This window comes from Kogia breviceps, chromosome 10 (assembly GCF_026419965.1).
Source record: "Kogia breviceps isolate mKogBre1 chromosome 10, mKogBre1 haplotype 1, whole genome shotgun sequence".
In the NCBI taxonomy this organism is placed as follows: domain Eukaryota; kingdom Metazoa; phylum Chordata; class Mammalia; order Artiodactyla; family Physeteridae; genus Kogia; species Kogia breviceps.
The window spans coordinates 9,109,207-9,123,841 of NC_081319.1; the positions used below are offsets into that span (position 1 = coordinate 9,109,207).

The 14,635-nt window shown below is 44.2% G+C and overlaps 1 protein-coding gene across 14 annotated transcripts in view; it reads right to left on the reverse strand.

Moving 5' to 3' along the window:
- Positions 1-14,635, reverse strand: part of GRM7 (glutamate metabotropic receptor 7) — an 840,756-nt gene that overhangs the window by 33,929 nt on the left and 792,192 nt on the right. For 4 of the 14 annotated variants that reach the window (XR_010842482.1, XM_067043566.1, XM_067043568.1 and 1 more), the window contains exon 10: positions 12,446-12,537. The exons of 3 other annotated variants lie outside the window; for them this stretch is intronic. Coding sequence is in view for 3 of the 11 variants with exons in the window: in XM_067043566.1 (XP_066899667.1) it covers positions 12,467-12,537 (71 nt within the window). In the remaining 8 variants the exon portion in view is untranslated. Of the gene's footprint in view, positions 1-1,038; positions 1,750-3,979; positions 4,964-7,726; positions 7,852-7,957; positions 9,712-12,445; positions 12,538-14,635 lie in introns of those variants that run through there. 7 more of the 14 variants (XR_010842478.1, XR_010842479.1, XR_010842476.1 and 4 more) reach the window with 7 other exon arrangements.

Below are 14,635 nucleotides of genomic sequence, written 5' to 3' on the forward strand. Positions count from 1 at the left end.
TGACATGGGATCTGACATTGGAGCTTCTTAAGAAAACTGGGTAGTCAGTTTTTTTCCCATATCCAGAAGCTCTCTTACCTAAAATGAAACTTTTGAGTTCTGAGCTTTCAGGTCAGAGATTGGATGCATTCCAGGGACCAGTGGGTGGAAATGGCTGCCTGAACTTTTCCTCTGTTCCTGTAGATTATCCTTTGCTATCTTTAGCTCTAGGATTTTTGAACATATATTTTATAAAGTCTGCGAACACATCCTGTTCCTGAACTGAGAACTCAGAAGTCTGTGTTGTCTCTCCCGGGACCTCCTGCCCTGCTGCTTCTGTAAGTTATCTTCTCTGCTGCTCGTCAGATATTAAACCCCAGGTGGCACCTTTCTTTCTACAGGATGCATTCTCACAGCTTTCAGGATAGAACGGGGGAATATTCACAGTTGAGTGCTAATATATTTTTCTGCCTCTCTCCAGCCTCACACGTTATGTGCTTGTCCACTGATTCTTAACTGGGGCATCTGTACCCCCAGAGAACATCTGGCAGTGATGGCTTTGATGTGCACAGCTGCAGGATGGAGGTGCCACAGGCATCTAGTGGGCAGAGGCCAGGGACGCTGCTACACCTTCTACACACAATGCCCCAGGCAGCCCCCTGCCCGGGAGAACTGTCCAGCCCCGCAGTGTCACCGGTGCCCTGGTGGAGAAGCCCTGTAGTCTAGCTCAACTGGCAAATGGACCTTCCTTAAACACACCATTTCCCTGTCACTGGAAAGCACCGAACTGGTCAGAAGCATGGCCTCTGGGCCCCAATGGCTGAGCTACTATCCAAAGTTCTCTGCTTACTAGCTGTGTGACTTTGGGGAAGTTACTTAAAATCTCTGTGCCTTACTTCCTTTATCTGTACAACGGACCTAATGATGCATATCTGATGAGGTTACTATGGTTAAGTGAGCTAATACACGTGAAGTATCTGGAATAGTGGTGGGTGCACGGAAAATACCCAAGATCTGCTACCCGGGCGCCGTTCATAATGTTGCCACCATTTCACGCACTTTGTCATTTTCCTTTCCCATCCCTTTGTCTGCAGCCCCCTCTCCCACGTTGCCTCGTTCTTTAAGCCACAGTGAGAATGTCCACTTGTCACCCAACGAGAGCGAAGGGCTACTTTGAGCCCTCTTCACATAACTTCTGTCGTGCGCGTGTCAGGTCTGGTGAGGTTCGTTATCCTCCCTTGTCCTGTGCATGACATAAACTCCTGGAGGAGCGGCAGCTTGCTCTGTCTCAGCTTTATACGCCCCGACCCGGACAGCAGTTAAGCACTCCACAAATCACGTGGGGTAGTTTTGATCAGGCTGCATTCGAAGCAAGACTCGTCGTCGATGAAAAAAGAGTAGACTTCTCCCTTTCTTTTCAGACTTGATTTAATCTCTTTAATCAGCTTCACAAGGTTGTTTGATTAAAATTAAGAGGCGTGGATTTAAACCGGACTTAGGCAGTGTCTTTACAACCCATGCGGTAACCATGTCGGAAGGCACGAGCTAAAAACGTGTAAGGCAGAATCCTGTCCCGTCACACGCGGTGCACGCTCATCTCCCGCGGCGCCAGCCTCCTGGCCTTGGGGAGATAAACAGCGTGAGTTGTTATCTGGTATTAATAATTCACTCCTTCTTCTACAGCCATCCATCTTTATTCTCCATTCTGGCTGAGCTGTTTACCTTTCCGTAGATAAGGTGACCCAGTGGCTACTCACTGCTGGTGATTATCTATAGGAAACAAAAAAAATTTTTTTTTCCAGATTGCACTATAATCTGAATCTTCTATAATGAGGGAGTTCTCTCTCTCTCTCTCTCTCTCTCTCTCTCTCCTTGGCTTAAAGATGAACTTGTCAGACCTAAGATATTGCACCTCTTTAATGAAGGGATGCTGGGGTATAACGGGGTCCGAATGACTTCTAAAGCTATTTCCATCACTAACAACCTTGGCCGATTTTCGTCATCCCCTGAGCCGTAGTTTGTACATCTGTAGATGAGGACGGCGCCACCTGCCTCGTCCTGATGCCCTGAAGACGAAATGAGATGCTGTATGTGTGAGCACATGATAAAACCCAACTACGAAATGTTGAAATGTTATATAAGGGCAAGCTGCTGGTAACTGTTAGTTGTTGGTGTCATTTTTAAAAATCGTGTGGATTTTTAAAAATCGTCTTCTGCATTTCTGGAACATAGACTCATTGATACTCTTCTGTTGACAATATTTAGTAATCAACATGATCAGTGGTTTTGTTTTAGTTAGAAAATTCAAAAAGAGGAAGAGAGAGTTTGCACTTTCCCTCTGCCTGTGCAGCCCTTTTATAGTTTGAGTTCTGGAACGAGAATTGGAGATGCTGGGGGAGGTTTCTCTGCAGATGTAACGTGCTCAAGCAGTTTGAGAGAGCTGGTCTGGGTTGAAGTATATTACACTGGTTCTCGTTCCCAACTTCCCCTGCTAGTTTTACAGTAAAAGTTCTCCCGAAATATACATCAATAGCAGAGACTCTTCTAGATGATGTATAACATCACTCACTGTTTATGATCCACATAGAACTTTTGCTTGCTGGCAGTAATGGACGCCTTTTGCTTTGAGCCTGTATTTTTCCCTCACTCTGCGACATTCACAAAGCACCTGCCAGGCAATCATGTCAGGGACGAGACGAACCAGGCCGAGGGCAAATAAGATACGTCAATTTGACTCTAAGGAAAAGGACTACATTTTCCAGCCGACGTTAGAATTCCACAGTTGACCATTCATAGATGAACCGTGCCAGAAACACGCTTCTTGAGATGGAGCAAAGGCCCGTATTCACAGCTTTGAATATTTAACTTGGTTTTGCTGTCGCTGAGCTGCATTGGTGTGACGGGCACACGTGCGTGTCGCTTCCCTTTGGGTGGCGACTGAGAAAGGCATCCTCTCTGCTAGCTACAGGGTTCTGCTCGAAGACTTGTGATGACTACACAGCCACCACCTGGCGCGCTTTTCAAGAATTGTGTGCGACTGTGCAATTTAGAATCAATCCAGAGCAATTGAAATAGTCTATGAAAGGAATGGAGAACCCTCCCAACTGAGAGAGAACCATTTCTGGAAAGCAGCTTTTTGTTGTTGTTGTTAAATCCTGATTTGCACCCTTGCCAGTGTAAACTACTCTTGACTGGACGCTACCAGAGAGATGGACCCCACCGCTCCCAGAGAGAGCCTGGAGACTGTGTTCACAATCAGTGGGGATTGCTGAGAACAAAACATCTCTCTCCTCTAAAGGAAGTTCTCACCCTCCTTGTTATTTTCCCTAGGCTCAGCTGTCCAGTAGAACTTTCTGTTGATAATTTCGATGTCCTGTATCTTTGCCGTCCAGTAGGGTAGGCACTGGGTTACGTGCACCCATTGAGCATTTGGCCAGTGCAACTGAAGAGCAAAATTTTAATTTTATTTAATTCGAATTAATTTAAATTTAAATAGCCACGGGTGGCTAGTGCCTACTGTATGAACTGAGCAGCTATTGGTCAGTTGGTGATACTCATAATAAGAATATCAGCTAACCGCTGACCATTATATCATCAGCCAGGCATTGCGTGAAACGTATGAACTAATTTAATCCTGATAGCAACGCTACGAGGTAGTTACTAATATTATACCCATTTTGAAGGTGAGAGGACTGATGGACAGAGAGTAAGTGGTGTGCTCACATCACAATGTAGAACAAGGCCAAGTAGGATTTAGCATTTACGCTGACTCTTCATGAGATCACAGTGAACGTTTAACAGCAATGGTAATTGAAACAATGGGTATTCTGACAGTTTTCACTTCCTGATTGGGCAAGAAGGCATGGGAAGCATCAACCGAAGTTTGAAAATCGTGATCTCTTTGAGGACTTCCCCGGCTAAACAAAGTCAGAGGTGGCCTGCTGAGGAGGTTGAAATGACTGCCTAAGGATGTATCAACTCCTTCTTCCCTGTGATTCACCAAGTACAGGAAAGAAAACTATTAACCCAGCTTCTTATCTGGTGTTGCCACGGAGACTCAGCCTGAAACAAAGATGGTGCTGTGTTTTCCGCTCCAGTAACAGAGCTTCAGTCAATTAGCTTCATCTGTATTTAGTCCGCAGTACCAGCCTGGAAGAGTCTCTTGAGAGAAGACCTTGCAAGGGATTCTTACGGTTCCAGCAGACAGAGATGACTTCCTGGGTGCATGGTAGATGCTGCCGGTGTGATTAACCTGAATAATTTGTTTTTTAATGAGTCTTTTTAATATTCTGGAAGACCCTCTGCTGGGCAGGTATCGTCATCGCACAGCACCATTACACCAACGCCATACTGCAAACGTGTGTTGATGATCGGAAAGGATTAAAAAGGAAAAGTTCCCGAACCTGGCTGTGCATCCGAATTCCCCGAGGAAGATTTTTAAACACAGGTGACATTTCAATGAGCACCAGGTTAGGGAAGAAAAGATTTCAATTAGGTAGAAGTATACACTAAACTGCATTTCAGATTCCATACTGGCAAAGTTTCTGCCATAACTAGGTTATTTAAATTGGTCCTCGATATCCTCTTAAATATCTGGGACTAACCGGTAGTAATAACAGTGTAAACATCGCCACAGTGGCGACTGTGTTGAATTTATTTACGCCCAGAGTCAGGAAGTAGGGGCCGTGCTACGCAGTGAAGCTGCGCGTGTTTGAATGTCATTTCCCAGGTAGCTCCTCTGACAGTGCAGTGACATTCTGGCCTTAAGGCACCGTTGCTCCCAAAGTGATCAATACTAAATAGCTTGACAAGAGAGGAGACGGACTGATGTTCCAATCTGAAAATCCGGCACGGTTTTCCAGACAGAAATCAGAGGCACGTGGACTACTTGACATTCTCGAACTTTATTGCGTGGGGCACAGAAAGAGTGGACACAAGAGATCTCACATGGACGGGGATCACAGTGGATTCTCCACGTTCTTTCCTAGAGGAAAGACAGACAGAAAAATGCAGTTAATTTGAGGCGCTAGGATAACACTAATGGCTGGCATTCGAACAGCTGCTGTGCCAGCTCTGTTCTTCGTGCTTTACTTTTATTTAGCCCTTATCACTGTCAGCTGAAGTCATATGTTACAGATGAGGAAACTGAGGCACAGAGATGACCTTTTCCAAAGCGTCAGTATTTTGCCTGCTTGGCGTAAATAATAGCCCCCCATGTGCTGCCCCCCTTCCGTCGTTTCTTTTGCTTTTCTATGGGAGTTAGGTAGGCGCTCCATTAATACTGCTGCCTCTGCCGCTGGATCCAGAAGACACGGAGAATCCAGCCCCGAGGGAGAAGCTGGCTTCCTCAGTAATAGATCCTGGTACTTCACGGTAGGCATCTCTCCCCCACTTGATGGCATTGACGTTTCCCCCAATAAAGCCCCTAGATAGGTCCTAATAGGCCAAGATCTCAAGCCTCCTTTACTAAACTTTCTCCTTGTTTTGGAATATTGAGAGGACGTTGTATCAGTTATGTGAGGAGGACCTGGACTAAGATCATCCTAGAAACTGGACAGAGTCTCTTCCATTCATTGAATTAACTGGCGGGCTGGGTAGCGAAGCTTCCTTGGGAGGCACAGGAGGATGCAGAAGATACTTGCCTTGGCCAGTCGCCTGGCTGTATGCCAGCACAGATGCTCAGCTGGGGTTGGACTTTGCACCTGAATGGAAACAACAGCTCAAGTCGCAGTCTGGACTGTGGCAAATCATGGGAAATGAAAATGCAAATGAAATTTGCAAACATGACAAAAACGAGGGAAAGAGGAATTAAGTTCCTAGAATGAAAATCTAGCGTTTTTTTCCTCCCCCCCCCCCGTGCTAACCCCAGGAGGCCAGCTTAATCAGATTTTCCGCTCACATCGATGATAGTGACCCCGGCATCCAGTTTCCGTGTAGAGCTTTGCAGCGGCAAAAGCAGAGAGAGAAGAAGCAGGTCATAAGGCTGGGGTGGGAGCTCGCTTTGCACCTTTGTGTGCCAGGAAAGTGCCATTTTTCTTCACGCTAGCAAATCCTTTTCAGAGTTTAATTTCCTTTGCTTAGGTTCCCGTGCCAAGCTCAATCACCTTCTGCAGAGGTAGGATCTGCTTACATCATCAAAACGTGATGACTCGCGGTTTTCGCTCTGAAAGGGCTGCGCTCTGCCCAGCTACGTTACTCAGTGGATTTCAGTGCATTCTCGAGAGTTAAACATCTCTAGCTCTAGAAAGCCGTGTTCTTTGAGGTAGGAACAATAGTCTTTAATTTTTTCAGACCACCAAAAGAATGCAGTAGTAGGTAAAATGATATCAAATAGCCTTATCATTCACAGTACCATTAAGAAAAACAGAGAGAGAGAGAGAGAGAGAGAGAGAAAGAGAGAGCACATCTTATTCCAAAATGGTCCTGGAAACAGATTATGATATCTGCCCTGACGGGCCTCTCTCATCTTCAGGAAGTTGAAGACCTCTACAGTCAACTGATGAGAACAGTAAATGCTCATGAGATAGATTACGTAGACTGAAGCATTTTGTCCTGCTGCACATGCAGTTTTAGGAAAGTTTATGAGAAAGGACCCTGGCCAGGAACCCCGAGTTCAGGCGTCCACGCGTTGGTGTGTGGGTCACGGGGAAGTGGTTTCACTGTTCCGAGCCTCAGTTTCCTCATCTGTTAAGTGGGGGCAGTAAGAGCTGTCTCAGTGCGTGGCTGAGCACTTTGTAAGTCTATAGCGATAGGCGTAATATGGTGCGGTTGTAACCAGCATCATAATTGGTATGACTGTCGTTATTAATATTAAATTGCTGTGAAGCACCATGCTAGGTCCTTTGAAGACTGAGATGAATGAGCTTGGCCCTTTGGGTCAGCGCTGTGTTTGATATAAGCTTGATAAATACCAAACTTCAAAATGTCAGTTCAGATCTGAGAGATCTTGTTAGTTGATTTTGTTGTGATATCCCAGCCTTGAAAGGAAACCAAGTGTGTTTCACAAGCAGAGATCCAGGGACTCTATTCCCACTCAGCTGTTATTCTGTCACTCAAGACACACTCAGCATTATCATTTGTCCTTAGAATGCACTTCGGCTTGCCAGTCGGCCTGGAGTAACCTGGCAAAGTTAATCCCAGGGAGTGGTTCACCTATCAGGAGGTATGAGCCTAGCTGTCCTAGAGCAGCCTTGCAGAGTGACTGGTAGACTTCTCTGTCAATTTCACCAAGCCCAAGACTATTAATGACGCATCAGAGACCACAGCGACCCATCTCAAAAACACAGCTTGTTGTACTTAGAGAAGGGGTTCCTGACCTCACAGGCAAACTAGATGGCATTCCTTCTAACTCTGATGGTTCATAGTAGGCAAAAAAAAAAAAAGGAACCATGAAAGAAGAGGAGAAAGGAAAGCCAATTACGATAAAACAGAGAGATGACCAGGGAGTAACAATGCTACCATATCTGTGCACAGCCCTTTATAAAAGAAGGCTTTCACGTACACGACGCCACGCAACGTCCACGGTATCTCATCAAGGAAAGCTTCCTCCTGTTTTACACAAGAGGAGACTGAAGGTTAGATGGGACGTGACTTATTCAAGATCACAGAAGTCCATGAGGTGATAAAGCTGATGCTCTCCAGGGTGTCAGGGCCAGGGTTAGGACCTTGGTCCACTTTGTCTCGTTCTTGGCCAGAGGGAAAAAACAGCATGCACACGGTCATAAACGATACTTGGACCACAACTTACAGAACGTGAGATGGCTGGCTGGCTGCTGCCGTGCCGTCTAAGGGTTTGGGTCAGCTCACCAAGGACAGGCTTTGGCGTCATTTTCTCCATCCTTTCTGAGCAAGCTGGGGTCTCCAGAGGCTACTCTGAAAGAGGGCAGAGATATCAGAGGAATTCAAAACGAATCTTAAACTTGAAAGAAAAAAAATAATGAGAATGTTCATGTGGATTATAAAGAGAAATAATGATTACCTTTGATTCCTAGAGAAAGCTAATTTAAAATGCATCCGAGTTCCATTGTACAGCCAAAAAGAAAAGAGAAGAAAAGAAAAATCTGCGAAGCTGAGACATGTCTTTAGTAGCAGAAACCAGAGTCACCATCACTTGAGTCGTGAGAAGATGCTCATTGCCGGTCGTTGGGAGGTGGAAGGATTGTAGAGATAAAGTGACCTTGGTTTAGGACACATGCTGTTTTCTTTCCAAATGCAAATGAAACTGGGGGCCTAAAACACAACATCTGTCCTTAATGCCACTGTCTGAGAAAATGCACTTAATCAATATAGTGTTTTTTTCTGATTATTATGTTTCTGTTTTTACCAAATTAGACGTGCTTAGGATTCATTTCCAAAGGTAACTGAAAACTGGTCTCTGCAGTCCATAAAAGGAAATACATAGGCATAAAACTTGGCTGGTTTCATCCACGGGTTTAGCTCCTCCAAAGAGATGTTATTTACGCGAGTGCAGACGTAGCGCTGACCATCCGTTTTAAGAGTTATCCGTAAAAGATAGTTTTGAGACCTGTGACATCAGGATCAAACATTGCCTTTTTTGTGACTTCAGAGATTTTATCTGGGAGACTACACTTCCGCTTGCTGAGGCTGTAGACTTGATACTTTCTCATTATTAATAAATAATTACTCAGTAGATATTTACTGTTACCTGTGACGTCCTAGGTGAGGCTAGGAGCCTCTGGTACGTGAACTATTACACTCCATTCGTGCCACGGACGTTTGCTGAGACCCATCTGCAGGCCCTGTGCTCGCGGCACAGAGATAAAGGCAACTTGGTCCCTCCGTCCCTCAGGCCCGTGTCATCCCCCGAAACCATCTGCCTCCAAATACAATTCTCCAGCCTCACAGAACGGCTTTCCAGTCACAGGACGGACCACATTCGTCTGAATACAAGAGCTTCCTCGTGCTTCCTTGTTTCCTGCCTCCGGCCTTTCCTTTACCACTGCCTAGAGTCCTTCATCTTTTAAGAGCAGCTCAAACAAAACCCCCTCGGTGGTGCTTTCCACATGCAGCTCACTGCTACTACCTCTCCTAAGAGCCCCTGTCCCTCTGAATTAAAATGGCTTACCTGTGAGCCCTCCATCAGATCTGGGGTCCCCTGAGGTACTGTCCACTTCTGTCCCCCTTGCTCCTAGGGAGTTCAGGGCTGACCCAGGGGAGCGGTGCCTGACAAACGTTTCTTTGATTGACCCAACTTAAAATACTCTTGTGTTTCACAGCTCCTGGCCAGGTGGTGCCGTGCCGGGCTCCAGTGTAAAAGCTGACGTAGTTTTCGGGACTCTGGAGAATGATGTGTGTGTTCCTTTGATGCTAAGAACCGGCAGACATCCCAGCCAAGTGAACTTTCATCCCATTCTTTAAGTCGAACCAAAGTTGCAGAACAGAGAGGGCAAATATTAATTGGTTTTTGAGGATGCTGAGGTCACACCGTGATGAGAGAAATGGTGGTACTTCACAGAGCTCTCAGGCAGAAAGACATATGCCTGCAAGATTTATAGTTGCATTTATTTCTGAGGTGACTCTGTGTCAAGGTCAGGGAACAAATATTCTTTGCTAAGCTGTACTTACAGAGTGTTTTAAAGTGGAATTTAAACTGGGGGAGTCTCCAGTTAACTCAGGGTTATTGCCTTGAACGTCGAAGAGGAGGGGGAGTCGCAACACATTACCAAAACTTAGATTGCACAGTTCTGAAAAGACTAAACATGTGAGATAAACCTGTTATAGAAATTATAAGAAACAAGAGATTATTCATTTTTTGTTTACAACACCATGTAATATGTTAGTGAAATGTCCATAATATTGGAACGAATGTACTTGCTCAGAACTATATACGTGGACAAAATAAGACTCCGGACTGGCCATATTTGCAAGGCTGAATTCAACTCAGAGTTCTCCAATCTGAAAAAACCATCCTGTGGTCTGAAAACTTAGCTCCTAACATAACCTGTTTTCTGATCTGGTGATGGTGCCAGACTAGTTGAGGTTCGTGTGTGTGTGTGTGTGGGGGGGGGGGGGTGAGTTTTTGTTCGTTTGTTTTTGGCTTAATTGCAGTTTAAAATAAATATCATTAGATTGATAACACTGCAGGATTTCAGAATTTAGAACTATTCAGACGGAAGATGCAGGCAGTGCTGAGTCAGGCAATGTCTGACGTACTGTATCTGTCAAAGGAGAGGGCGTCGTACGGAATGCGTTTTCGAACCAGGTCAAATTCTGTTCTGTCTGAATTTGAACCTGCTTCCTCTAAACACCCCAAATCACATGTTTGACTTGCTCACTATCGTCTGCCATTGTTGGGGCATGGTGGCCTTTTTGTTCTGGCGAGCACAGCGGTACCAAAATTCACTCTTGAATTTATAGACTTTTCTTTACTGTCTCATGGCCCTGAAAACAACCACACAGAAATGGATCTGAATGAACACCATGAAATGTCTTCTGTCACTGTTCGCCCAAGCTTCCCGGTCTCACTGTAACCTGAACATGCTGATACACTCCCCCCTCTTTGAATACCTGTCACTTCGACAAACTTCTATTCCCAGTTATTTTTAAGTAGCTATATAAGATGTTTATCATTAATTTATGAAGCCACTTTTAAATTGACAGAAAAGGAGGGCATCGAATCCAACTCGGAAACAAGACAATCCTGGCAAAACGTTTATTTCTAAGCAGCACATTCTAAAAGTACTTTTTAACCGGAAGGTTGACTTAAAACATTTTCATCTTGCACTCTTTAAACCAAAAAGCACCAACTGAGAAATGGAGCTAGGGAGAATTTTTTAATGGGTTGAGATTAAATCTATCATTTTTACCCAGGGAAACTTCCTTCCCATTTATTCTCAGGCGGTCTCATGTAAAAGGGCTATTAAAGTGATGAGCTCCAGTGTTTTGACAAGCACTTGTCCTGCAACAACTTGAAATCTCCCTGGAATACAGTGATATATTCACTGGGACGAAAGAATGCCCTATTTAAAAACTAGGACAGATCGCGTTGATATGGAAGAAGGAAGTAGCTATGTGAACAATACATCTGAAATTAAAGACTGAGTTGCTGGCATCTCCGTAAAATCAACAGGAAATGTAATTACTCTTTGGAAGTACTCCTGTCCTGTCTTACAGTTCTTAAATGGATTAAAAAGAAAAAAAAAAAAAAAGATACTATTTGTACTCAGAATACCATTATACAAACAAAGATGGAAAGAAACATAGAAATGATCTGATAAAAAGTTCCAGGTTAGCAAAGAGGAAGACTAGCCCACATTATGAAGCGATATTTCCCCCCCCTCCCATGATAGGACGTCTCTGCTATCTTCCGTGGAATCTCTCTAGAGAGAAGTCTCGCTTTTGATTTTATAAGTATAGTAGGAGGTTTAGAGGAAAACAAAAGGGGGCCTTTTCTTCAAAGCCACCCCATGATTTTAATAACTCTACGCCTTGTTTTCTACTGTTTGTTTTCCGACCGTTTGAAATGCACTGACTCCAGCTGGACAAGGATGTTTGCCAAAGCAAGTGTTATTTTTCACTATACTGTCCTATCACTTAGACTGAAACAGGGAGGTGCTACTGTTACTACTACTGCTGCTAGTATTATTTCATAGCATATATCCTTTAGTTGAGAGCTCAGAGTGATATATAAGCATCAGTGGTGAGTCGGGAACAACTCTTGCGGCAGCCCGTTCCCATGCCCCCATTCACACGTCACACGAGTCACCATGTCTTCTAAGGTATTAGTTTGAATACCCTTGGTATTTATTGGTAATTCTTGGGTTTGACTAATGGTGAAATTTATCTTTAGACTCTTCAGGTCTTTCACTGAACCTTTCCCTGCTTTCTCAAATCAGTGAAAGTTGGTCCAGTGTTTCTCTAAGGCAGAATTATGAGTCCCAGATCATCTTCAACCCATTATCAAGCCCAGCCAGCAAACCTTTAGTATTTCTTTGCCGCAAAGAAGGAACCATGACCGTTGGGGGTTTAAGATGGTAGGATCATTCATTGCTTTTTGAATGAATATATTTCTGGGGATGGATTTCATTTAAAAATAAACCAGAACACACATATTTACTAAGCTTATAAAACACCCTCCTTCTCTCGCTTCAAGTTTTCCACATTGCCTTCTCAGATCATAGTCTGAACACATGCATTTAAAAATCATCTCTCACCACTGAGAGTTTTAAAGTAGGCTGACCCAGTACCACTTTTGCCATTATTGGCTACTTGTTCAGGAAAGACAAACGTGCACACGCCCAGTCCAGTCAGATGTTCTCCAGAGAGTAAGCCAGGCCCGTGACCCACAACAGCCGTTTACACTACGCTTAGCAAATATCATCTTCAAAAACGCATTTCTTCGTATACATAGATTTCTAGGTAATCATGCACAGTTCTCATGGAAACGTTTCTAATTCTCAGTGGAGACAAGAACACACAAATAAATAAAAAGTAGATTGTTTCTTACCTTTTGGAAAGCAGGCAAAAGCTATACTGTTGGTGGGATAGTGTACCAAGTAACAGACTTTTGTACACTCTTTCTTACTGGTGGTATACAGTCTACAGGAAAAGTAAATATATAGGTATGTATAAAATAAAAGTGCACACAACATTCCTTTTTACTCTTTTTTCTTTCCTTTTGGAGAAGAGGCTGCGATAGAGACCATAGACATTAATGCCCACTCTTTCAGTGGGGTCAGTAGCCTTTGGAAGACCAGTTGACCAGAATTCAGGTACCTCTGAACATGGGAGTAACGGGTGCCTCTTGGTTTAAGGCAGCTGGGTTTTACTTGTTTGAACTGGAGCGGGTGAGGGAACCAGCCCCCAAATAATGTTAGCTGTCTGCTCAGAGCATTTTTTTCCTCCTGTTGCCATCCTATTTTTTTCTCAGCCTAGTCCATTCATGCTGAACTGCATGGTTAGTCCACAAGGATGAAACAAATAACAGAATAATGTAGAGAATGTCGGGGATCCAAACAAATGAAGAAGCGAAACAAAACAAAACAAAACAAAACAAAACACCATAACAAATCGACACAGCACAGGAGCACGTGTTCCAGCATTTTCTAGGCATTGTTACTTGTGTAGGGCTTGGTGCCGTCATCCATTTTCTAGCAGTTGCGGGGTTTAATTGAACAGCACAAGTTTTTATTTATATGTTTTCATTACAATGTATGCAAAATGGTAATTAAAAACAGCGCCAGAATACAAACGTATATTTTAGAAATCTTATTTTTGATTGTTTGTTTTAGGTGTAAATGGCCATTCTTTTAAAATGCGCTGCATCGCAATACGCCCATTGTCTTAAGCTAGCCTTTTGCACAGTGTGTGTCCAGCCTCTCTCTCAGGGCCGGTTTATCAGTCATGTGGCCCCATATCCAAAGAGGCGGTATATCCCAGGCTGTTCACCTGCCTGCCATCTCTAACTGCTAGGCAGTTCCAGAGTAAATTAACTGTAACCGGTCAGGGTACTTGAGCAGTTTCTCTGCACTGCCTGGGGGCATTGGCTCAGAAAATGGATGGTAGTTTAGAACCTGGTAGCTTAGGGCTGCTCATCCTCTGTGCACTGCAATCCTTTACAAGGAAAGCATCTGACCAGAGGGTAATTCACAGAGCATCTTCTGGTGCTCACCAGTCCAGGTGAGGAAGGGAGCAGTCCTTAACCCACCATCCCAATAAAGCTGTGCTGCCTCGGTTAATACTATTCATCCAACTGGAAAAAGGTCTTGGTGGCCACGGGTAAGCCAAGAACCAAGTCCTCCTGTTGGTCTGGCATCTTCACGCTTGCCTGGAACAGACCTCTGCCAAGTCAACAATAGAAAGTTGGGGGAAACATGCCAAATTCAGGACACAGCTGCGAGAACCAGAGCTTGAGGTGCCCTCCTTCTTAGAGAAGGAATGTGGGGCAGGCATCCTGGTGGCCAGATCTGAAGGTATCCACATTAGGCCAGGCACTTGTGATCCTCCAGCAGCAGAAATATTGTTTGTATACATAAAAAATACAGTAAGTAGCTGAGCTGCACCCTTAGGCCCCCAGCTGTTTTTCAGTCTGAGCGTAGAAACCAACAAGCATTGGCCCAACTCGGACTATCCAGTGTGGTAGCAGTGCACAGATACATTCAAATTTTTGAGAAGGTTTATTTACTTTTTGTGGAATCCATGCAGAAAGAAGTTTTTCTTTCAGACAATGGAATTGGAACTGAAAAGGCAACCTAAGAGGAAAACTGAACTTCTTGGGGAAGAATCAAGCGGTGCAGGGGCAGTTTTAATTTCGGCCCATATTGAGCCAACAAGCAAATTCGTCTTTACGTGGACATGTACTTGCCGTGTGCCACTGGATGAACAGAAGGGAGCATGCAGCAGCTGGCAACCTGCAGTGATGGAGCAGAGCTCTTAGAAATGAAGACACTGAAGACTGAAATACATTGAGACCAAGTGTTTAGAGAAACAATAAGGCACATTTCTGTTCCATTATTAACTCCGTAGCCCATTCAAAATTCAACATTCTCCCAGATCCAGATATACTCCCTCCGAGAATAGTAGACAGAATTTCCCCTTTGGAAAGACGTATTCCTTTCTTAAGTACATGGTCTGTGCTTTTATTTGTTTCTTTTTAACCAGACAGTTTAATTTCAGCCAATAATTTATTTGTCTCTGT